The 24,407-nt window shown below is 39.5% G+C and overlaps 2 protein-coding genes and 1 pseudogene across 2 annotated transcripts; 2 read left to right on the forward strand and 1 right to left on the reverse strand.

The window, feature by feature from the left end:
* Window positions 1-19,167: 19,167 nt before the first annotated feature.
* LOC107640996 (uncharacterized) lies at window positions 19,168-20,352 on the reverse strand. Its single transcript, XM_016344502.2, has one exon. The coding sequence runs from the start codon at window positions 20,350-20,352 to the stop codon at window positions 19,168-19,170; it is 1,185 nt and encodes a 394-aa protein (XP_016199988.1).
* A 1,260-nt stretch (window positions 20,353-21,612) lies between these two features.
* Window positions 21,613-23,179, forward strand: LOC107640997 (uncharacterized; annotated as a pseudogene).
* Window positions 23,180-23,280: 101 nt separating this feature from the next.
* Window positions 23,281-24,084, forward strand: LOC107640998 (uncharacterized). The gene has a single exon (XM_016344505.2). It carries the CDS (start codon window positions 23,281-23,283, stop codon window positions 24,082-24,084), a length of 804 nt encoding a protein of 267 aa, XP_016199991.2.
* Window positions 24,085-24,407: the final 323 nt, after the last annotated feature.

Below are 24,407 nucleotides of genomic sequence, written 5' to 3' on the forward strand. Positions count from 1 at the left end.
CCATCACTCTAAGGTCCAAAACCACACTGCAGGAGAGGAACCATGAGGAGCTAAACCCACCAGAAAATGTGTCAGCAGAGGATGTGGTGGAAATAGAAGATGCTGAAGAGGAAGAGGACGTACAAGACATAGTTGAAGAAGAGGAAGCTCAACCACAGAATGAAGCACCAAGGGATACTGAAGCTGAAATTCGCGCCCCTCCTATTCCATTTCCATAACTTGCAAGGAAGCCCAGAAAACAGATGGAACTTAACCCCAAAATGGTAGAAATATTCAAAAAGGTCGAGGTAACTGTTCTCTTTTTTTATGTTATTCAACAGGTACCTAAATACGCAAAGTTTCTAAAAGATTTGTGCATACATAAAGATAAAATTAATGAATTAGAAACTATTCCTTTAGGTAGTTCTATATCTGCTTTAATGGGAAATATACTTGAAAAATGTAGTGATCCAGGTCCATGTATGGTTAGTTGTACCATTGGAGGTGTGATATTTTCTGACTGTATGTGTGATTTAGGAGCATGTGTTAGCATAATGCCTTTGTCCATATATGATACTTTGAGGTTCCCTCCCTTAAAAAGGTCAGCAGCTCATTTTGTGTTGGCACATAAAAGCATTATTATAGTAGTTGAAATTGCTGAAGATGTACTAGTGAGCATTAAGGGGCTCACATTTCCCATTGATTTCTACATCCTGGAAATGCCCCCTAATGACTCAGGAAGACCATCATCAATCCTGCTTGGAAGACCATTCCTGAAGACTTCAAAGTTCAAGCTGGATGCATTTTCAGGAACTTACTCCTTTGAGATAGATGGCAGAATAGTGAGTTTCAGTTTACATGAAGCTATGAAGCACCCTCCGGAAGATCATTCTATCTTCCAGTACGATATTATTGATGAAACTATAGCTAAGGTTCACCAGGAAGAATTAGAAGAGAAGTACATGGAGCAAGGTCCAGGGGTGGGGACACTTTCTGAAAACCATGAGAAGACTTTACCATTATCACCAGCCCCGGATGATCCAGAGCCTAGCTATGAACAGAAATTAGAGTTGAAGCCCCTCCCTCCATACCTCAAGTATGCTTACCTTGAGGACAAGCAGAAGTTCTCAGTCATCATTACAAGGGAACTCACTTCTTAACAGGAAGAACAGCTACTCAAGGTGCTGAGAAAACATAAGAAAGCAATTGGATGGAGCTTGGCGGATATAGTAGGCATCAGTCCTCAAATTTGTGAACATAAAATATTCTTAGAAGAGGGAGCAAAGCCTGTCCGTCAGCCTCAAAGAAGATTGAATCCCACCATCTTAGAAGTTGTCAAGAAGGAAGTGACCAGACTACTTGAAGCTGATATCATTTACCCAATTTCAGACAATGAATGGGTCAGTCCAGTACAAGTGGTGCCCAAGAAGTCTGGCGTCACAACAATAAAGAATGAGCATGGAGAGCTCCTGACAACTAGAGTACAGAATTCATGGAGAGTTTGCATTGACTATAGCCGTCTCAACCAAGCCACTCGTAAGGATCACTATCCCTTGCCATTCATTGATCAAATGCTTGATCGCCTGTCAGGTAAATCTCATTATTGTTTCTTAGATGGTTATATAGGATACTTTCAAATTCATATAGCTCCTGAAGATTAGGAGAAGACTACTTTTACATGTCCTTTTGGGACTTATGCTTATAAGAGAATGCCCTTTGGCTTGTGTAATGCCCCTGCTACTTTCTAAAGGTGCATGATGAGTCTTTTTTCTGATCTTATTGAGAACTGTATGGAAATTTTTATGGATGATTTCAGCATATATGGTGATTCATTTAGCCTTTGCTTGGATAGTTTATCTAGAGTGTAAGACAGATGTGTTAATACAAACCTTGTGTTAAATTTTGAAAAATGTCACTTTATGGTAAAACAAGGAATTGTACTAGGACATGTTGTATCTAATACTGACATTTCTGTAGATCCAGCAAAGGTGGATGTTATTTCTAGTTTACCTTACCCCTCCTCCGTGAGGGAAGTCCGTTCGTTCCTTGGCCACGCAGGTTTTTACAGGAGATTCATTAAGGACTTCAGTAAGGTAGCACTACCATTATCCAGATTGCTGCAAAAAGATATTGAGTTCGAGTTCAATGAGAGCTGTATGCAAGCGTTTGATAAGCTGAAGATCGCTCTGACTCAAGCTCCAATTGTAAGAGGACCAGACTGGAGCCAGCCATTCGAAATCATGTGCGATGCTTCCAACCACGCAGTAGGAGCAGCGCTGGCTCAGCGCGAAGGTAAAGACCGTTTTGTAATTATTTATGCATCTAAAACTTTAGATGCTGCTCAGTCTAATTATACTACTACTAAAAAGAGCTTCTTGCTATTGTTTTTTCTCTGGATAAATTCCGAGCCTATTTATTTGGTACTAAGGTAGTAGTGTACTCAGACCATGCAGCTCTAAAATACTTATTAGCTAAAAAGGAGTCCAAACCAAGGCTAATATGTTGGATACTGCTGTTACAAGAATTTGATTTAGAAATTAAGGACCAGAGTGGTAACCAGAATTTAGTGGCAGACCACCTGAGTTGCCTTGAGCACACTAAGGGTGACTCCACTTCTATAAATGATAATTTCCCATTTGATAACTTACAAGCAGTATCTGAAGTAGTTCCTTGGTATGCACCTGTAGCTAATTATCTAGTTAGCCACACTTTTCCTCCAAATTTTACTAAGCACCAAAGAGACAAGCTGAAAAGCGAGTCCAAATACTATGTATGGGATGATCCATATTTATAGAGGTGTGGTGTTGACCAAGTTCCAGGTAAATTCGACGGTGTGTTCCTCAATCAGAATTCAAGTCTATTTTAGATGCCTGCCACTCATCTGAGAGTGGAGGACATTTTGGCCCTCAAAGAACAGCTAGAAAAATTCTAGATTGCGGATTCTGGTGGCCTACTCTTTTTAAGGACGCTGCTGAATTTTGTAAACCTTGTTCCCCATGCCAAAGGTTTGGTAATATATCCAAGAGGGACGAGATGCCTCAACAGCATATGCTTTTCTGTGAAATTTTTTATATTTGGGGCATTGACTTCATGGGTCCATTTCCAAATTCTAATGGTTACTTTTATATACTGTTAGCTGTAGATTATGTTTTTAAATGGGTGGAAGCAATTCCTACCCGTACTGATGATGCTAACACTGATGTTTCCTTTGTTAGAAACCATATTATTTGTCGCTTTGGATCACCACGAGCAATCGTGAGTGATCAAGGCACCCATTTTTGTAACAGGAGACTAACATGATTACTGAAAAGGCATGGGATAATTCACAAAGTCACCACAGCTTATCTTCCCCAGACCAATGGGCAAGCAGAAGTCTCTAACAGAGAGATTAAATGTATTTTGGAGAAGATAGTAAAACTTCATAGGAAGGACTGGAGTGCCAGGCTACAAGATGCACTCTGGGCATATAGAACAGCGTACAAGACACCCATTGGGATGAGCCCCTTCCGCTTGGTATACGGAAAGGCTTGTCACCTCCCCGTAGAGGTGGAACACAAGGCTTTATGGGCTGTGAAGGAGTGCAACATGAATCTTACGAAAGCTGGTGCTGAAAGAAAGCTGCAACTAGCAGAACTAGAGACCCTCCGCCTAGAAGCATATGACAACTCCAGGCGTTACAAGGAGAAAATTAAGGCTGTCCATGACAAGCACATAAAAAGGAAAGAATTCCGACCAGGGGAGTTAGTTCTACTATATAATTCCAGACTGAGGCTCATGCCAGGTAAACTGAGATCAAGATGGGAAGGTCCATACATAATAGAAAAGGTAGAGCCATATGGAGTTTTCTACCTGCGTCATCCTGTTAACTCCAAATTTCTTAAAGTCAATGGACATCGCCTAAAGCTTTACCATAGTGAGAAGACGAAGAATCAAAAGGAACTAGAGATCTTCCTCTTAGAAGATCCACCAAGAGAAGCTGAATGAGCCTAACGAGCGTCCAACTTAAGGACGTAAAAGCAAAGTGCTAGGTGGGAGGCAACCCACCATGGTATGATCGTTCCGTTTCAATCTTAGTTTTATTTTTACATTATTTTTATGATGTTAATGACTCTTCTCATCATCCCTGCATTTAGCTGCATACAGTTTGCATATGCATTTTGCATATTTAAAAAAACAAAAAAGCACGCACGCGACGCGGCAGCGCGCGTCCGCGTCATAGGTGCAATAGGAAGAAAAGAAAAGTGAACAGTGAGTCACGCGAAAGCGTGGCTGGAGGCGTGCCTTAGGCACAAACATGCTACGTGTCCGCGTCACCCACGCGGCCGCGTCATTTGGAAAATAGGCCTCCCACGCGTTTGCGTCACCCACGCGAACGCGTGACCCTAAAAATTCGACGTAAATAGGTGTATGGCAGCATGTTGTGATGGAGCTGGGCTGGACTGATGCTAGAAGCACCAGCTGCATCACGCGACCGCATGCCCCCACGCGGTCGCGTCGTTTTCAAAACATCACCATTCACGCGATCGCGTCAACCACGCGATCGCGTCACCTTAAAATTTGGCAAATAGAGTTTGAAACAGAAAAAGTCGCGCGAACGCGCGGCTGCTGTCGCGCCATTCGCACAATTCAAGTCATGCGACCGCGTGACCCACGCATCCGCGTCACTTGACAAATTCACATGCCACGCGACCGCGTGACCCACAGGTCCGCGTCGCATGCAGCGCACAGAATATTCAAATCAACCAAAATATCTTATATTTTCTTCCCCAAATCCTAATTTTTTTTCTTTTTCTTTGTTATTTCTTTCTTCCCGCTTCTTCCTTCTCTATTCATTCTCACTTTTTACATTCTCCTTCCTTATTTTTCACACCCATCATCAAGGTTCTTTTCTCTCTTTTTTTACTTTTTACTTTTCTTTATCAATTTTATTTATGTTTTAAATTTTTTCTTCTTTTCACCTTCATAATCTATATTTTCCCTTATTTTTCTTTCTTTTTATCTCTTTTTATTAGTGTTGAAAATTTATTTCATTCTTTAATTTCCATATTTTGCTTGTGGATTATTATGGTTTTGTTTGACAATTATATATTACTTTTCATAAGGGTTGCTTGCATGTTCAAATTTTCTATTTCAAAAACATGTTTCCCATGCATACTATGTGTTTGTGAAAAAGCTCGTATGGCATCTTGCACTACTTTCATGTTATGATACTACCTTAATGCTTGCTTATCACAAAAACCTTTTTATATTTTATTAATTTAATTTAATTGTCAATACAAACATGTTATTAGTTTGAAAGACTTGGTAATCTAACTTGGACATTGAATGCTTGATCTATGCTACTCATGCCTTTGCCAGCATGCCAATAAATATCTAGCATTCAATTGCCATCACATGCATTTGTTATATTACCTTTGATGCACTTTTCACATGTAGTCTAGACCATGTGTTAACGACATCCCTCTTTACCATGCATTGATTACCACTCATAATATTCGCTCCCTTGCTCGAACCCTTAGCTTTACATATTACTTTCTCTTTCCTTTTTCAGGATGGCCCCCAAGAAAGGCAAAGAGAAAGCTACCCCAAACCACCAGCAAGGAGAGGAACAAAAAGAACATTAGTGGTAGAGCCATCTTCAACAGTAGTAAAGCCCTCAACAAAAAGAATTAAGAGGATCATCAAGGTCGATGAAAAAGAAAAAAATTTTCCAGCAAAGGACACTGCGCGGTTTCCTAACCGCTACTGTGAGCAGATGTTTCCCATCCTGGCAAAGAGGAATTACAACAATGAATACCTTATCATCCTCCCAAATCACATTGCTAAATTTGTTGAGCCACAAATTGAACGAAGACAATGGGAATTTCTACGGAGACAGCCAAGGCAGGTTAATCTCTCATGGGTAGTAGAATTCTACTCCAACTTTCACATGCCAACCATGCAATCTGTCTGTGTCCGTCAGAAGCAAGTCCCCATCACTGAAGAGGCCATTCAACAAGCTTTAGATCTTCCCTCTGCTCCAGAAGGATTGGACACATTCCAAGAAGCCTCACTCAAACGCCAGACATACCAATTTGACTAGGACGCCGTTCTCAGAGTAATAGCACAACCTGGCAGCTTATGGATCTACGGATACCATCGATCCCGACCAAAAGGGATATCGGCTTCAGCACTCACCTTGGAGGCTCGAGTATGGGCACAGATCATGTCTCATTATGTCTTTCCGAGCACTCACGAGTCCTCCTTCACTACAGATATGGCTGTTTTACTCTAGTGTATCCTTACAGACCAGCACCTCAATTTACCAAGACACATTCGGAATGTAATGGGACACGTACAGATAGCGGGTAACCTACCTTTTCCCGCCTTGGTTTTAGATCTCATCTCAGTAGCCGGAGTCTCCTACAGAGCTGGGGACACCAAAGCCTTCCTTCCACGGGATGATCAGTACGTCCCTAACGGGTGATGGTATTTTTGTGGAAAAACGAATTTTCCAAAACACCTAAAACTCACCGGCAAGTATACCGGGTCGTATCAAGTAGTAAAACTCACTTAGAGTGAGGTCGATTCCACAGGAATTGATGGATCAAGCAACTTTAGTGGGTGGTTAGTTTAGTCAAGCTAACATTGAGTGAATTGAGTGAAAATTTGAGAACATAATGTAAAGTGCAAAGAATTTAAAGTTGCAGAAAGTAAGTGTGCAGAAATTATAAAGTGCAGTAAGTAAAATTGGACAGAAACTTAAAGAGCAAGAAATGTAAATTGTAAGAATCTTAAATGACAAGAAATATAAATTGCATGAAATATAAAGGGGAGTGGGTGCTGGAAATTAAAATTCAACAGGAAAGTGTAAATAGCAATCAAACAGAGAAGTAAAAGATGCAAAATCATGCAACAGATCTAAACAGAAGAGTAAAATGCCTTGAAGAATTTTAAAGACAGAAAAGCAATGCTTAATTTGCAGCAATTTAAAAGTGGTTCAAGATCTTAGGAGTGGAAGAGACTAGATAACAATTCTAGATCTCAAATCCTTCCTTGATCCAACAAGAACAATTGCAAAATAAAAATGGAAGAGTAAATTGCAGAAGAGGAACAAGAGAAGTTGCAGATGGAGAATGAAAACAGAATTCCTTCCAATCTCAATCCAAAAATTCAAAACAGAGAAGAAAACTAAGAAAGAAAGCAAAATGAAAACTAAAGAGTGCACAACTCCCTATTGGAGCTAGCCTCTTTTCTAATCGAGCTGCCTAATGAGATGGAATTGATGCCTTTATATAGGCTTTACAAAGTGAAAAATGAAATTGAAATGAAAAACAAATTAAATGAAAATCCTAATTCTAGCTTGTTCTTGTGCCTTTGAGTGATGATGTGGGCTTTGCTTGCTTTGGATTTGAGGAAGAGTGGGTCTAGATGGCCTTGGTTCAATTGGTGAAGAGATGAGTTCAAAAGGAATTTTAATTGAATTTTGGCCCATGTGAAAATTGCTTGGGGAAGGCATCAGGGGAATGCTCAGCTCACTTTGTGAGCTGAGCATTGGTGCCTTGGTGCCATTTTGTTGCACGCTGTGTTGCCCCTGGCCGTGTCAAATTTGCGCGCTCCACTCCCTGGCCGTGTCAAAATTGCTTGTGTGATGCCCATGGGTAGCGCTCAGCTCACTTTGTGAGCTGAGCACAATATGAGGCCAAGAAACAAGGAAAGAAAAGACCAAGCTCAGCTCACAAAGTGAGCATTATCGAGAGCACAGTGCTCTCTAAGTGAGTGCTACTTTGCCTTGGAGTGAGGTTCCAGCTTCGAGCCTTGGTGGAAGCATTGGCTGATTTTTTTGCTTGTTTTTTGCCCTTAAAGATGCATTTCATTTGTGCCACTATTTCATGCCAAATATAAGTTGCCATACATCGTTGGAAATCTCTGAATGTCAGCTTTCCAACGCAACTAGAATCACATCAATCGGACATCTGTAGCTCAAGTTATAGCCCTTGGAAGGAGGCATGGTCATGCTGTGAGCGCCCAGATTTTAACTTAGCCAAAATTTTGCATTCCAAGCTCATTTTTCACTCTTGTAGCGCTCATCTCTCCAAGTGAGCTGAGCTTTGTGCTGATTGCCTATTTTCCTTTTATTTGGTCATGGGCCACGCTTTTAAAAGCATGGCCTAAGACTCCAAAGTGTGCTCCAATTTCAAAGTGTTTTCCAAAGCTCTTTTTTTTCTCCTTTTTAGCTTATTTTGTGCTTCTTTGCTTCTTTTTTCATCTTATTTCCTACATGATTTATAAAATTAAAAGATCAAGGAAATATACCAATTAAGTACAAAAGCATTCAATATTTAAGCACAAATCATTAATTTCTTGTATGAAAAAGCATAGAAAAACATGACATGGTGACATGTCATCAACGAGAAATATATCAGACCATCAACAGCCACTACAAGCCAGCCTACAAGATCGGCTGAAGACATTCCTCCTTCAACACCACAAGCACCTACAACAAACCAACTGCTCCATCAGATACTTGAAAGGTTGGATTGGCAGGAACACAAAGCAAAGCTAAGAGAGCGCCGTAACAAGCGCCGATTCACATACCTTAAGGAGCTACTTTTGGGAAACTACAAAGACCCAGATACCTCGGAATCCACCTCATTTACCAGCACAGGGAACCATGACGATCCCGATGGTGGAGATGCTGCTACCAGCCACCCTCTGTTTCTGACAGATGGCACCGAGGACGGTGCAAAGCCTTAAGTGTGGGGAGGTCGGTCAGTACCTGACTTTCGGAGGTAATTTCTTTTCCTTAAACACCAATAAAATAGGATTTTTAGTTAATTTTTCATTTAGGATAGGATAAATTGCATAGTAATAATTAGTTGCATGCATGTTCTACTTGATTGAAAATAATAAGTTTCTTCTAAGACCCTATTTTCTAAAAAATTTCACTAATTTAAATCAAAACCTTTGTGTAAACTTGTTTGAAGTTGTATTTGGAACATAGTTTAAAAAGCTAAGAATACACAACCTGTAAGATTTGAGCTTATTTATATGGTTACATTATTTAACCATAAATATTTTATTCTTGTGTGTTTACTTCTCTATGATTGTAATCTTATTTTGTTTCATCCTATATGTCCAATATTTAATATGTTATATGCATGCGTATGATTGAGGCCATTATTTGATTTTTGCTCACTTATCCCAAATAAGCCTACCCTTTAAATTACTTTTGTTAGCCACTTTGAGCCTCTTAATCCTATTTGTTCTATATTTTACTACATTACTAGCCTTAAGCAGAAAAGCAATTAAATATGCAAATTGAATCTTTGGTTAGCTTAAGATAGGATTTGTGTATTAATTGAGTATGGTAAAATTATGGGAACAAGGGATAATGAGGGAATGTGTTATTTTACTTTGATAAATAATGGGAATTTGGGTACCTACTCATGTGAGACTAGAAAAATTAAAAATCCATGTGCATTGATAATGTTATGTTTACTTTTATTCTAAAAAAAAAAAGAAAAAAATCCAAAAAAATATATATATTCAATAAATAAGTAAATAAATAAGGGGACAAAATTATCCCAATGCTAAGTTAGGATAAGGAAAAGATCAATGCATATGTGATAAAATTAAAGAAAAGTTGATGCATGAGTATGTAATGCAAAAGTGAAGACTATGGGTAGCTAGGCATGATTCTAGAGTTATATAGAGTGTATGTATGTTAGGTGAGAGCTTAGGTTAATTAAAGATTCAATTTATAAAGCTCACTTAGCCATATATATACCCTTACCCTTACCTTAGCCCCATTACAACCTTGAAAAAGACCTCATGATGTTTGCATTGGTATGTTAAATATTGTTGATTCGTTAGGTGAAGAACAATTTTTAGAGAGCATGATTAGAGAATAGTAGAGTGATTACCCTATACACCTGAGTGATTAGAGTGCATATACACTACCAGTAAGGGTTCAATGCTTAATTCTATGTTCCCTGCTTTCATGAGCTGTCTTCTTACAATGTTACCTGTATTTACTATATGAGTTGAGTTAGTGAAATCTAATTCATATTTGTCTTGAAGAGCTTATTTACTTTTGACCAAGTAGACAAGAAGCATATAGTTGCATTTACATATATACATAGGTTGCATTGCATTTCATGAGTTTCACATGTCCCTATTCATTTACTTTATCTCCTTCAACTAAGCATGATGACATGCTAATGTTTAAGTGTGGGGTGTAACACCCTCACTATCAGAAGTCACGCTTCCGGCTGTGCTACTCTGATAGCAAGGAGTATTACGATTACTTTACATACTAAATACTAAAATAGGAGCCTGTGACTCGACACTGTATCGCTGATTTCCTTAAAAACCGGAAATAAACACTTTATCTTAATAAAAATACAAACAGGCATAGATTCATATACAAGACTCCTTATATAATAACTCATAATATAATATACATATAAAACATACAATTCCTATCCCTCTTACAAATTTGTAATAACAAAGACGAGGGAATAAAATAATCTAATTAATACAACAACATATCAACCAAACACAGTATAACTCTTCTTAACGCTTCTTCATCCGGTTCCTGAAAAGGTAAAGCTATAGGGGGTGAGAACCTAACCACACGGTCTCACCACGGAGTTTCAAAGTTGTCATAAGAAGATATTCAATAAGAAAACTGTTTTCAGATTCTGTGATTATCATTGTCTTATAAATACTTCTAAAATTCAATAGTTAATCGTTTAAAACCTTTTCAAAGAGGCAGTGTTTAACATTTTCAGAAATTCAAAGTCTTTCCTTTCTCATAAGCAAATCTCAATCAGAAACCAACCACACAATCAAACAACACAGTCATTAATTCAGCACCAAGGTTCATTCTCAAATGTAGCACACCAGGACAAACACAGGCAAGACAAACAAGGAAAGCACAAGTAGGTAGCAGTTACAGCAAATTGTTCAAATAGCAGTTAAGAACAGTTTAGCAATTAGGCAAACCAAAACAAGTTCAAACCCAAGCAAAGCATACAAATGCATATGTGAAGTTTGCATATTGGTATGATGTATATATTTATGTATTATTTGTAAGTAGTGTAAACAGTACTATAATGGATGGATAGAAGTTTTGAATATTCGTTTTTTTTAAGTTTTAAACAGGCTCATGTTTTACTATTAAATATTTTAAAAAGTCGTCGTAATACTCGAGCTATCAGAGTGGCGCAGCCGGAAGCGTGACATTTTAATAGTTAGGGTGTTACATGGGGAGGTTGATAAACCATTATTTTATGATTCATATTGTGTTTAATTGTGTGGTTTTATCAATTCTTTACCCACTTATTCATATGATAAGCATGTATTTACAATTCCTTCCCAAAATTACTCCATGATTGGAAACTTGCTTCCCAGAGACTTTTAATTATGCAGTTTAATTCTCCTTTATCCCATTCAATGCCATGATTTGTGTGTTAAGTGTTTCAGGCTTTATAGGGCATGAATGGCTTGGAAATTGGAGAGGAGGCTTGCAAAAATGGAAGAAACACAAGAAACTAAGGAGATGACCAGCGAGCAATGACGCGAGCGCATGGCCCATGCGAACGCGCGAAATGAAGAATTCATAGCGACGCGGACGCGTGCCCGACGCGAACGCGTAGATTGGAGTCTGCACGCATGACGCGAACGCGTGGATGACGCGAACGCGTGACAAGAAAAATTGCTGCCTGACGCGAACGCATGGACGATGCGTACGCGTGACCTGCGCAATCTGCAAAAATAACAGAATACGTTGGGGGCGATTTCGGGCCGCTTTTTGACCCAGTTTTTGGCCCAGAAACACAGATTAAACCTAGGAAACATGTAGAGACTCAAAGAGGCATCCACACACATTGAGATTCATCACATTAGGATTACACTTAGTTTTAGATATGAGTTTTTAGAGTTGCGTTAGATTGATAGTTTATGTTTTGCCTGGGATTTTCGGATGCTGAAAGTCATTACCTCCGTTGAAGACATCACTTTAGTTTGTTTCCGTATTCCTTTATTTTTACTTAGTTACTCATTGACCTTATTCAATTAAGTATGTTACATTTTGAATTTATTAATATATGAAGTTATTTTTATTTTAATTAATTTTAATTCTCTATTTTATTTTAATCAATTATGTCTTCTCATATTTTTATGATTATTAATTTCATGTCAATGGAGTAGAATTTCTACTTGACATGGGGGTTAATTAAGAGGTGATACTTGAGTTGGAATGTTCAAGTGCTTAGTTAAACTGGACGTTGTTAGCTAACTTCATACTTACTAACACTAGACCTCCCCAAGGGAGAGGGCTAGGACCTGAGGGTAAAAGTTAGCACAATCACCATATCTTTCCTTATTTGGTAAGGGAAAATCGAGTGAGAACAACAACCTTTTTACACCACACTTGAGAAGATCCCAATAAGGATAGAAGTTCCGCTTAATTATTCCCCCAGTCAAGGCCTTTTATTCAGAATATCAATAATTATTTTCAGTTTATTTTTATTGCCTTAGTTCACAACTATTTTAATTACCCGTTATCAAATTCAACTTTCTGGAAATTTTCTGATTAATAAATTAGCACTCTTGCCTGCAACTCGTTGGGAGACGACCTGGGATTCATACTCCCAGTAATTTATTTCTAAAATTTGTGACAACCCTTTTTAAATTGGTGAGGCAGATCTTAGTTGGTTAAGAGCTATACGTGCAACGCTGTCTCTTAATTGAAATCTTTTAATTGGTTAACTTCTGCCACGCATCACCCCCCAAGCTTGTTTATCTCCATGTCTTTGGTGGCAAGCAAGTTTTGATCAACTGGGTTTTGTTTCGGTTGAGTTGTTGGTCGTTGGGCCCATTTTTGGTCTTGGGGGTCAAGGGGAGTCAAAGGAAGTCAAGAGTTTTCTGTCTCGTTTGGCGCATCATGTTTAATGAATCCCTTTGGTTTTTCGAGGCATTTACGGTTGTCACTTGGTTTACCCACTAAGTTAGTGGGCTTGGTGATATTATTTGGTTTTTGTTTTTGGGAACTGACGTTCTGTTGCCTCATCTTCTTTCGGTTTTTATCTTCGACTATGAATTCTATAGGTTAGTATTGTCTCCCACACTTACTGTTTTTTGCTTTTGTTATGGTGAAAGAGAAAGAGAAAAAGATGGCTGTTGAGGAGAAGAAAGATAACCCATATCATTAGGTTCATGATGATGTGAAAACTCGTTCTTCTTTGTATGTTGATTCGGCATCCATGCATAAACTAGAAAGTCTGAAAGTTGTGAGAGAGGGTTCTGGTGTGGGTGTGCAGTTGCTTCCCTATTCAACTGATGATAGGGTTTGCAAAAGTAGCGGGAATTGGGAATATTTTTACATGTATACTCCATGTTTCACGGAGTTAGGTGTTAAGTTACCTTTCTCTGCCTTCGAGTGTGACTTGTTGACCCAACTAAACTGTGCGCCTTCTCAACTACACCCAAATTCATGGGCCTTCCTTCGTGCTTTTCAGTGCTTAATGGAGTTCCTATCTTTTCCTTGTTCCCTTCCTCTATTCTTTTCGTTGTTTCAGTCTAAAGGGGTTAGGAAAGGGTTGTGGATTTGTCTGAGTAGTTTTTCTGGTCGTTCCCTTTTCTTGCTTTTTAAATCTTCTTTCAAAAACTTTAAATCTTTGTTTGTTAAGGTTCGGTCGCTGGAGGCCGAGTATCCATTTTATCTGGATGACAAGCTCATAGAAAGGTTTCCCTTGAACTGGTGTTCCGAGCCATGTCAGATCTTAAAGGCTACCGAGCGAAGTGAGGATGAGCATTGCCTTCTAGAGTTTCTGATTGAGTGTTTTGCTGATGGGGTGTGTTTATCAATCCCCGACCTTCTTCGTTTGCATGATGCAGGTGATAGTGAGGGTTTGAAAGCTTACATAGGTAACGATGGTTACTGTACTGTCTGTTGTGTATTTATTTTGTTTATTTGACTGTTCTTCCTTTTGCAGGTGGGCGAGCTCCTCTTCTTGATCCCTCTCGATTCCAATCTTTTTTGAAGAAGAAAAAGGAGAAGGATGCTGGGGTTTCTGGGGTTCTCAAGGATGGTGGTGGCGAGGTGGCTCAATCCACTGCCCATCCCGCGTCGTCACATAAGAAAAAGAGAGATGAAACGGATCAGTCTCTGGAGGTTATTTCCGAATGTGATAAGGATATTGCGGGAGGTGCTAGGTCTGCATTTGATCGGCAAAGGCGACTTCACGGGTTCATACCAGGGACGAGCACTCATTCTCTGTGGAGTGACCAGTTTCCCATAGCCGAGCTCTCTGATAGGGTTTCTTAATACCCTGGCGATATGCTCATGACTCGTCGTATTGGGATGGAGGGTATGGGAAAGTTTATTCAGGTTAGCCTCTGTGTTTATTTATTCTATTTCTTTTTGCCCTCTAATGTTACTGCCGTTGTTTATGTGTTTTCGTGTTGCCATTAATAGATTGTTGCTTCACGCTTGATGTGCGTTGGTCGTACTATCGAATTGATCAGAGCTGAGCAGCAAGCAAGTGCGGGGAGAGCTGCCGAGCTGGAGAAGTTGTTGAAGGATAAAGATACTGTAATGGAGAAGGCTTTGAAGGAGAAGGACGAGGCGATTGCGGATGTGACATTGAAGCTGAAGTCGTCTGAGGACGAGGTTAATCGTTTCAGGGATTAGATTCGGCTCCTCCAGTCTGACATCAAGGATAGTAACTTGGCTAAAGGTCAGCTGACTTCCCGAGTTCACGAATTGGAGGAGTTGGGTATGAAAATGTTTGCTTCTGGTTTCGATCGAGCTGTTAGTTAGATTGCCGCTTTGGCACCTGATTTGATTGTTCTTGGATGGACGTGACGAAGGTCGTTATTGATGGGAAGTTAGTGGTGGATGGCACAGTGGATGACCATGACGAGAACGCCCCTCCTCATTGAGTTGTTTTTTATTTATGTGTTTGGACATGTTTTGTTTGTAATGATGACTTATTTTGTTTTTGTTTGGCCGAGTTATAGTCGGTTTGATGTTTTTGTGAACACTTGGTTCTTGTTTTGACTTAAGTTATGCATTGACTGTGGTTAGGTCACCTTGATGATATAGTTATTTTGATAGAATGGTGTATTAAAAAGTAGTCTAAGATAGGTGAACAAATAATCGGTTGCATTTGTTTGATTTGGGTGTCTGGCCTCATTAAAACCCTCCTTAGGTAAAAACCCATTTTGGGATAAAAAAAAAAACCTCTAAGGGAAAAAAGAGTACCTTCATTCGCAAAATGTACAATTTTATGATCTGTATAACTTTAGTGAAGAGATGTTCCAATTCCCTGAAATTGGATTGCCTTGTAATGTTTGTAGCTGGTAAGCCCCATTCTGAGCACTCTGGATACTCGGAATGGTCCCTCCCAATTTGCGGAGAGCTTTCCATGTGAAGGAGGTCGTCTGGCTTTCTCTGTTCGTCTGAGGACTAAGTCACCCTCCTCGAATGTCCTCGGCACCACCTTCTTATTATGCTTTCTTTCTGCCAGTTGTTTCTGGGCTCTCTGCTTAATGGCGGCGATTTTCCTGTCTTCTTCTGCGAGGTCAAGCTCGGTGTTTCTTGCGTTTGTGTTATGTAGTTCGTCGTATAGTTCGGTTCTCAATGTGGGAATTCCGACCTCTACCGGGATTAACGCCTCCGACCCATAGACTAGTTTGAAGGGTGTTTCGCCCGTGGTGGTTTGTATTGTGGTGTTGTAGCTCCACAATACTTCTGGAATTAGCTCCGCCCATTCTCCTTTCGCATTATCGAGCTTTTTCTTTATTGCCTGCATTATAACTCGGTTAGCAGCCTCGGCTTGCCCATTAGTTTGTGGGTGTTCGACCAGCTAAAATGATGCTGTATATTAAAATTACTTAGAAATGAGCCGAGCTTATTATCTGTGAATTGCCTACCATTGTCTGATATTATTTCCTTTGGTATTCTGAATCGACATATGATGTTTTTCCAAATGAAAGATCGTACCTTTTCGGCCGTTATTCTTACTAATGGTTGTGCCTCTATCCATTTGGAGAAATAGTCTATTGATACTAGGAGAAATTTTACCTGGCCTGGTGCTACTGGAAATGGGCCGAGAATGTCGAGCCCCCATCTGTGAAAGGGCCAGCTTACCTCCATGTTGTGTAATACCTCGGCGGGCTTCGTAGAGATGGCTGCGTGCTTCTGACATTTGTCACATGTCTTTACTTTTGTTATGCAATCCCTTTTCATGGTCGGCCAGTAGTATCCTGTTCGGACGATCTTTGCGGCGAGGGATCGTCCTCCGATGTGGTTTCCACACACGCCCTCATGAACCTCGTCCATTACCTCTTTTGCTTCGTCTTTGTCTAGGCATTTTAGTAATGCTTGTGAGAAGCCGCACCTGTATAGTTCTCCCGCTATGTTTGTGTAGAGACTCGCCTTTCGTTTGAAGTGTTGTGGGTTAAGTTCGTCTCTTGGTATGATACCTGCATTGATGTATTCAAGGAAAGGTGTTCTCCAATCGTGGAGATGGTCAATGCTTGTTATAGATAGTATTTCAATGCTAGGTTTTTTGAGTGTGAGTTGTGATAAAGCCGATGTTTGTGTGTCTGTTCTAGTGGCAGCAAGTTTAGATAGTATGTCTACTCTAATGTTCTTTTCTCTATGCACATGTAATGTTATGAATGAATTGAACTTTGAAATGAGATCCGTTGCTTTGAGCCAGTACTTCTCAAGCAAGGGATCTTTTACCTGGAATTCTCCTCGGATTTGTCGAACCACCAAGAGGGAATTGCAATATGCTGTCAGGCTATGTACCTGGAGATTGAGGGCGAGCTTTAGCCCTGCTATGAGTGCTTCGTACTCGGCCTAATTGTTACTTGCCGAGAAGTTGAACTGGAGGGATTGCTCAGCTATCACCTTGTCTCCTTCTTTAAGGACTATCCTAGCTCCGCTTCCTCCTCGGCTTGACGCCCCATCGACGTGAAGTTCCCATGGCTTGTTGTGGTGGTGTTCGTCAGGTGTTAGCTCGGAAATGAAGTCTGCTAGGATTTGTGCCTTCAGGGCCGGCCTTAACTGGAATTGGATATCGAACTCGGAGAGCTCAACAGACTATTTGGTTAGTCGTCCAGCCAGTTCTGGTTTGGTCAATATCTGCCTTAATGGTTGATTTGTTCTTACAATTATTGTGTGGCTTTGGAAGTAGTGCCTGAGCCTTCTTGCTGTTACTACTAGTGCTAAGGCCAGCTGCTCTATTCTCGGATATCTTTGTTCTGTTTGTTGCATGACTCTGCTGACGAAATACACTGGCCGTTGTATTTTTCCTGTCTCAATGACAAGAGCCGAGCTTATAGAGTAATTGGAAGCGGACAAATATAAATATAAAGGTTTACCGTCCTCTGGTCTTTGCAGTACTGGTGGTGATGATAAGAAGGCTTTGAGTTCGATGAATGCTGTCTCACACTCTTTTGTCCACTCGAACCTTTTATTCTTTGATATCGTCTGGAAGAAGTGATAAGATCGGTTTGACGCTGCCGGTAAGAATCGGGACAGAGCCGCTACCCTTCTTGCCAACTGTTGCACCTCCTTTATTGTTCTAGGGCTTGCCATGTTGAGTACTGCGTCACATTTTTCAGGATTTGCCTCGATTTCCCGTGATGTCAGCATGAATCCGAGGAATTTGCCTCCTTGCACCCCAAAGGCGCATTTCTCTGGGTTTAGTCTCATGTTGTATGCTCGGATTCGCTTAAATATTTCTCTGAGGTCATCGTAGTGGGACCTATTCGGGGTAGTTTTGGTGACCATATCATCAACGTAGATCTCTATGTTCTGACCTATTTGGTCACGGAAGACCTTGTCCATTAAGCGCTGGTATGTTGCACCTGCGTTCTTTAGACCAAATGGCATTACTTTGTAACAAAAATTTCCATGTTCAGTTATGAAGGCTGTTTTGCTTTAGTCTTCTGGGTGCATGAGAATCTGGTTGTAACCAGAGTATGCATCCATGAAGCTTAAGCTTTTGAAGCTTGATGCATTGTCCACAAGCTTGTCAATGCTTGGCAAAGGGTATGCATCTTTAGGACATGCCTTGTTCAAATCTGTAAAGTCGACGCACATGTGCCATCTACCTGAGTTTTTTCTTACCATTACCACGTTAGATAGCCATGTGGTAAATCGGATTTCTTTAATGAAGTTTGCACTGAGAAGCCTTCTAGTCTCTTCTAGGGCTGCCTTTGATTTTTCTGCTCCGAGATTCCTCTTTTTCTGAGCTATAGGCCGGACTGCTTTGTCAGTGGCGAGTTTGTGGCAGATGATGTTTGGGTCTATCTCTGGCATATCTGCCGGAGTCCAAGCGAAGAGGTCGGCATTGGCTTGTAACACCCTTATAAGTTCTGTTCTTTCTTGTCCTTGGAGCGCTTGGCCGATGTATGTGACATGCTCCGATTTGGACGTCAGCGGAACCTTCTGGAGCTCGTCCGCTGGCTGAGGTCTTTCTCTGGTGTCTTCTCTGGGGTCAAGATCTGCTAGGGATAATACCTTGTTTGTGCTGTGAATTGCTTTGACTTCTTGTTGGAACTCTTGTCTTGTGGCCGACCTTTTCAGGCTTGCGTTATAGCATTGTCGAGCTTGTTGGCAGTCTGAGTGGAGTGTAGCTATCCTGCCGTCCTGTGCCTGAAATTTAACACATAGATAAAGAGTAGATACTACTGCCCTGAACATATTCAGAGCAGGTCTTTTGAGAATAATATTGTAAGGGCTTGGGCAGTCAACTATTAGATATTGTATATCAATAGTTCATGACAATGAGTCCTCTCCCATCATCGTTTTTAACCATATGTAACCTTTAATTGAGACTCTTTCTCCGGAGAACCCTACTAGTTCTCCAGATGAGGGTTGCATGAGTTTTTCAGATAATTTCATTTTTAAGAAAGTAGAGTGAAAAAGAACATCTGCACTGCTACCTGGGTCCAAAAGGACTTTTCTTACCAGTAACTCGCCTGTTTGGATGGAAATTACCACTGGATCGTCCGAGTTTGGTGCCGCAGAGCATATATCTGTCTGGATGAAAGTAATATTGAGGTCGGGCACACTTTTATTGTTTTGTGGTGTTGTTCCTTCGATTGCTAGCATTGCGCGGTAGCTTCATTTTCGCACCGAAGTCGTTTCACCTCCCCCGGCGAATCTTCCGGATATACAATTTATGATGCTTTGGGGGGAGTGTTGTTTGACCATTTGTTGTCCTTCTTGTGCCCTGTAGCTTGATGACGTTCTTCTCGGTCCTTGTTACCTTCTTTGTACCTTCTTTCTTCAATATATTTGTCAAGGAGGCCTTGCCGATCTAGTCTCTCTAGCAGATCTTTAGCTATCACGCATTCGTCAGTTGTGTGTCCATACTTCTGATGGAAAGCGTAGTGTTTGCTTTTGTCGATGAATCGCTGGTCCTGGTAGCTTCCTGCCCTTGCTGGTGGTTTTATGATTTTGGCGCTGAGGATTTCTTTAATTATCTTTTCCCTCTTTGTGTTGAATTTGGTGTAGTTGTCGAATTTTGGGGTCAGTCTGAAGGGTTTTTTGGAGTCTTTGATATTTGCCGACCTTGTGGCTCTGTCATCCTTTTTCTTTGGTTGTTTTCTCTCCGTTCTTTTGGCTTCGCAGAGCTCTTCAATCTCCATCTGTCCTGCTGCCCTTTCTCGGAATTCTTCCAAAGTCTTCGGCTTAGTTACCGCGATTGTCTCTTTGAATTTTCCGGGTCGGAGTCCGGCCTTCAGGGCATGCAGGTGGACGGCAGGATCCAGATCGGGTATCTCCATTGTTGTTTCTGCAAATCTGGTCAGATAGTCTTTCAAGCTTTCTTGGGGACCTTGGCGGATGGTGCCGAGGTAGTCTGATCCGTGTACATATATCCGTGCTGCAGCGAAGTAGTCTATGAAGGATTTTGCCAGTTCTTCAAAAGAAGATATCGAACCTGCAGGTAGTTTTGAAAACCAAAGTAGCGCAGCGCCGTCAAGGTAAGTAGGGAAAGCTCTGCAAAGAACAGGTTCATTATTAGGGCCATTAAAGAACATCATAGATTGAAATTTCTTAATATGAGGCCGGGGGTCACCAATCCCCTTATATGGCTCGAGTGAAGAAGGCAGTGTGAAATTTTTTGGCATCTGGTAATTGGTGATTTCCTCAGAGAACGGGTTGTCCAAGGTCAGTTTCTCCTTTGGTGGGTTGACACTTAGTAGGTTTGCGTTGCCTTTTCCTTTGGAACCATTCTCCTCACATTTACTAGCGTTGTTTTGGGTGGATAGTTCGGCAAGTCTTTTGACTTCAGCTTGCAGCTCGGCCATCTGGGCCATGAGTTCGGCCTGAGTGAGTTGGTGGACTCCATTATCGGCCATGTTCGAAGGTTGAGAAATCCTGCGTAAAAAAGAAATGCCAAGTGCGATATAAAAAGGTAATGGGGTTAAATTAACTTTCGGGCCCCACGATAGGCGCCAAATGTTTCGTCCAGAGTGAGCCGAGGTATTCAATGCCTAGGTCGGCTGCTTGACTTCCGGGAGGAGCTATGTCTCGTCCAGGGAGTAGTGTTATAAGGAAACCTCGGCCTCTTGAAACACGATGGCGGGAGTACCTGCAAAGAGCACTCCAACGCTCAAGTAAGAATGAGAATTATCCGAGAATAAATGAAATAAACTAGAGCGAGTATGTGTAACCTGAGCCTTTGTGAGTTTGCTTGGTTCTGTTTTATAGACGATTGTGGGTTTATATTGTTGGGTTTGTTCCGATATTCTTGGTGAGTTCCGTTTGTTAGTAACGGGCTGAAGATAGGATCTGACTTGCGTGTGACTCAGGGGCGCAGGTACATAGAAGAAAAGGGGGTCAATGCCCCCCCCCCCAAATTTTAGTTTTTAGTTTAAAAAAAAATTAATCTAGTCCCCCCCCCCCTTTCTTTATTTCCCAGCCCTCCCCCCCCCCCTCTCTTTTTGTTCTATCTTTTCCAAACTCTCCCCCCCCTTAATTCCTATAAAAAAAACCCAGCCCAATAGCCCATTCCCTATCCTTTTTTTATTTCCCAACCCCTATCCCTTTTTTTAATTCTCAACGTACAATCATTCTCCAATCTCCATCCCCTTTTTTTATTTCCCCAGCATACAACAGTTTCTCTCTCTTCCACTTTTCGCTTTGGCTTTCCAAAATTTCAGGTAACAATTTTTTCTATTCTTCTTCTTCTTTATCTCTTTAATTTTCTTATCTTTTACAGTTTTACCTCTTTAACTCTTATTTTTTTTATTTTTTGCAGATTAAAAAAAGATAGTAGTTTAACAAGTAATTTTTCACTCCTCTTTCTCAAAAAAAGGTTCTATTTTTATTCTTTTTTATATATTTAGTTATTTACTTAATTAGTTAATTTATTATTATTTGTTAATTAAGTTTATGTTATTATATGTTAGTTTGTATATTTAGTTTTTTTTATTAGTTAACTATTTAATTACAATTTTATATTATTTATACTAGGATGTTAGTATTATTGTTCTGAATTTTAATATTTTATTTTATATTGAAATATAATTTTTATATTTTATAAAGATTTAGACTGTAATTTACACTTTTTGCTAAATATATTTTTAATTATAGGAACTTATTTGGCCATTTGAATTATGAGTAAGTTCAAAACCATTGATACATTTTTTAAAAGAAAAGATCAAGAGAATGAAGATGCTTCTACTATTACTACTCCAATACTTGAGGGGTCATCAAATTTTATTACTTCAAGTTCTTCATTGAATAGCTCAAAGCGTCCACGACTTCTTCCAAATCAACTGGATATTTTTCGTTTGGAAAGAGATCCTGGAATGCGACCAATGATTTGGAAGTTTCCTCCAAATAAAAGAGATGAAATCCGTCGGGCTTATATTAAAGTTGGGCCAAATCAACCAATTCTTGGTAATTATCCATTTTCTGGTGATAAAAGTCATCGTCGCTTTCAAGCTTCATGGTTTAAATTGTTTCCATCTTGGTTAGAATATTCTATAGAAGATGATGCTATATATTGTTTTCCGTGCTTTCTTTTTGCTAAGGAACCTTCAATCAATACGGGTTCAAATGCTTTTATTGAGAATGGTTTCAGGAATTGGAAGAAAGTAAATAGTGGAAAAGAATGTGCTCTTCTGAATCACATTGGCAAAGGTCCTAACTCATTCCATCATAAGGCACTGAAATCATGTGATGATTTGATGAAACAATCACAACATATTGAGAGACTTCTTCATAAGCAAACATCAGAAGAGATTGAAAAGAATCGAATTCGACTAGGAGCATCTATAGATTGCATTAGATGGTTGACATTTCAAGGTTGTGCATACAGAGGACATGATGAAAGCCAAAGTTCAAGCAACAGAGGTAACTTTTTGGAAATGTTGAAATTTTTGGGATCTTACAATGAAAGAGTGAAAAAGAACGTTTTGGAAAATGCTCCAAAAAATGCTAAATATACTTCAAATGATGTCCAAAAAGAAATTCTACATATTCTTGCTACTAAGGTGAGAAATTCAATTAGAGAAGAGATTGGAGATGCCAAATTTTGTATTATTGTTGATGAAGCTAGAGATGAATCTAAAAATGAGCAAATGGCCATTGTTTTGAGATTTGTTACTCTAGATGGTTTTGTTAAAGAGAGATTTTTTGATCTTGTGCATGTCATTGATACTTGTGCAACAACTTTAAAGAAAGAATTGATTTCTGTCCTTTCTCATTATAATCTCCAAGTTGAAAATATTAGGGGTCAATGGTATGATGGTGCTAGCAACATGCGGGGTGAGTGGAATGGTTTGCAAGCTGTTTCTTAAAGATTCTCCACAAGCATACTATGTGCATTGTTTTGCTCATAGGTTACAATTAGCATTGGTGGCAGCTTCAAGAGAGGTACTTCAAATTCATGAATTTTTTACTCAATTAAACTCTATTGTCACTATTGTTAGTGCTTCTTCAAAAAGACATGATCAATTACAAGAAGCTCAAGCAATTGAAAATGCAAACTTGGTTGCTCAAAATGAATTAGAAACAGGCAAAGGTGCGAATCAAATAAGCACTTTACAAAGAGTTGGGGATACTCGATGGAGCTCTCACTTTAATTCTATTTGCAGTTTGGTAAAAATATTTACTGCTACCAATATTGTTCTCAATAATATCATTGAAGACGGGACAACTTATGCACAAAGAGGTTAGGCTTATGGTGTTAGTAAAATATTATTGTCATTTGAATTTGTTTTCACTTTGCACTTGATGAAAGAGATTATGGGAATCACTAATGTTTGATGAAAGAGATTATGGGAATCACTAATGTTCTTTGCCAAGCACTGCAACAACAATCTCAAGATATTCTTAATGCAATGCATGTTGTTTCTACATCAAAATTACTTCTTCAACAATTAAGAGATGGTGGATGGTGCAATTTTCTTGCAAATGTTAAAGATTTTTATGAAAAACATGAAATTGAAGTCCCTAATATGAGTGCACAATATGTTTTTGGAAGAGGTCGATCTCGTCAACCAAGTGTGACAGTTGAGCATCATTATCGAATAGATGTATTCTTGTCAACAATTGACTCTCAAATACAAGAGTTGAATAGTAGATTTAATGAGCAAACAATAGAGCTTTTGACTTTGAGTTGTGCTTTGGATCCTAAGGACAATTTCAAATCATTTAATATTGAAGAAATCAGCAAGTTAGCAGAGAAGTTTTATCCCCTTGACTTTCCTTCTAATGAGCTAAATATTTTGAAATCTCAGTTGCAACATTATCAGCATGATATACCAAATCATTTGAAAGGCATTGGTACACTTTCTGAATTGTGCAACAAATTGCAAGAAACGGGAAAATCAAGAACTTATCACATGGTTGATAGATTAATACGTCTTGTTTTGACTCTACCAGTGTCTACAGCAACAACAGAAAGAGCTTTTTCAGCAATGAAAATTGTTAAGACAAGACTCCGAAGTAAGATGGCTGATGAATTTCTTGCAGACAATTTGGTCATCTATATAGAAAAAGAATTAGCAGCTATTTTCGACACAAATTCAATTATAGATGATTTTGAAAATAGAAAAAAACGTCGAATAGCCTTTTCATGATACAAAATTGTAAGTGGTAATTTTATATATTATTGTCTTACTTTGATTGAGATTAGATATTTATTTTTTTTTAATTTTATCAATAGAAATAGTAATATAAAATATAACACCGCCCCCTCTAAATAGTTAGCCTAGCTCCGCCCCTAGTGTGACTGTGATCAAGTTACGTTTGAGGTCTGCTCTTAGTGCCGAAATATTTGGTCGGTTAGCTGAGAAGGATAGCTGCCGAATTTTTAGAGATACACATCAGCTACATTTATTTTATTTATTAAAATAAAAAATTCTAGTTGTTGTCGTTCTAGCAGTGCTAATTGCGTTATCAT

This window comes from Arachis ipaensis, chromosome B5 (assembly GCF_059453495.1).
Source record: "Arachis ipaensis isolate K30076 ecotype BB chromosome B5, ASM5945349v1, whole genome shotgun sequence".
NCBI lineage: Eukaryota > Viridiplantae > Streptophyta > Magnoliopsida > Fabales > Fabaceae > Arachis > Arachis ipaensis.

Excerpts from the sequence above, each read along its gene's own strand:
- LOC107640998 (XM_016344505.2), top strand. The coding sequence starts at position 23,281 with ATGGGAATCACTAATGTTCTTTGCCAAGCACTGCAACAACAATCTCAA.
- LOC107640996 (XM_016344502.2), bottom strand. The coding sequence starts at position 20,352 with ATGGCCGATAATGGAGTCCACCAACTCACTCAGGCCGAACTCATGGCC.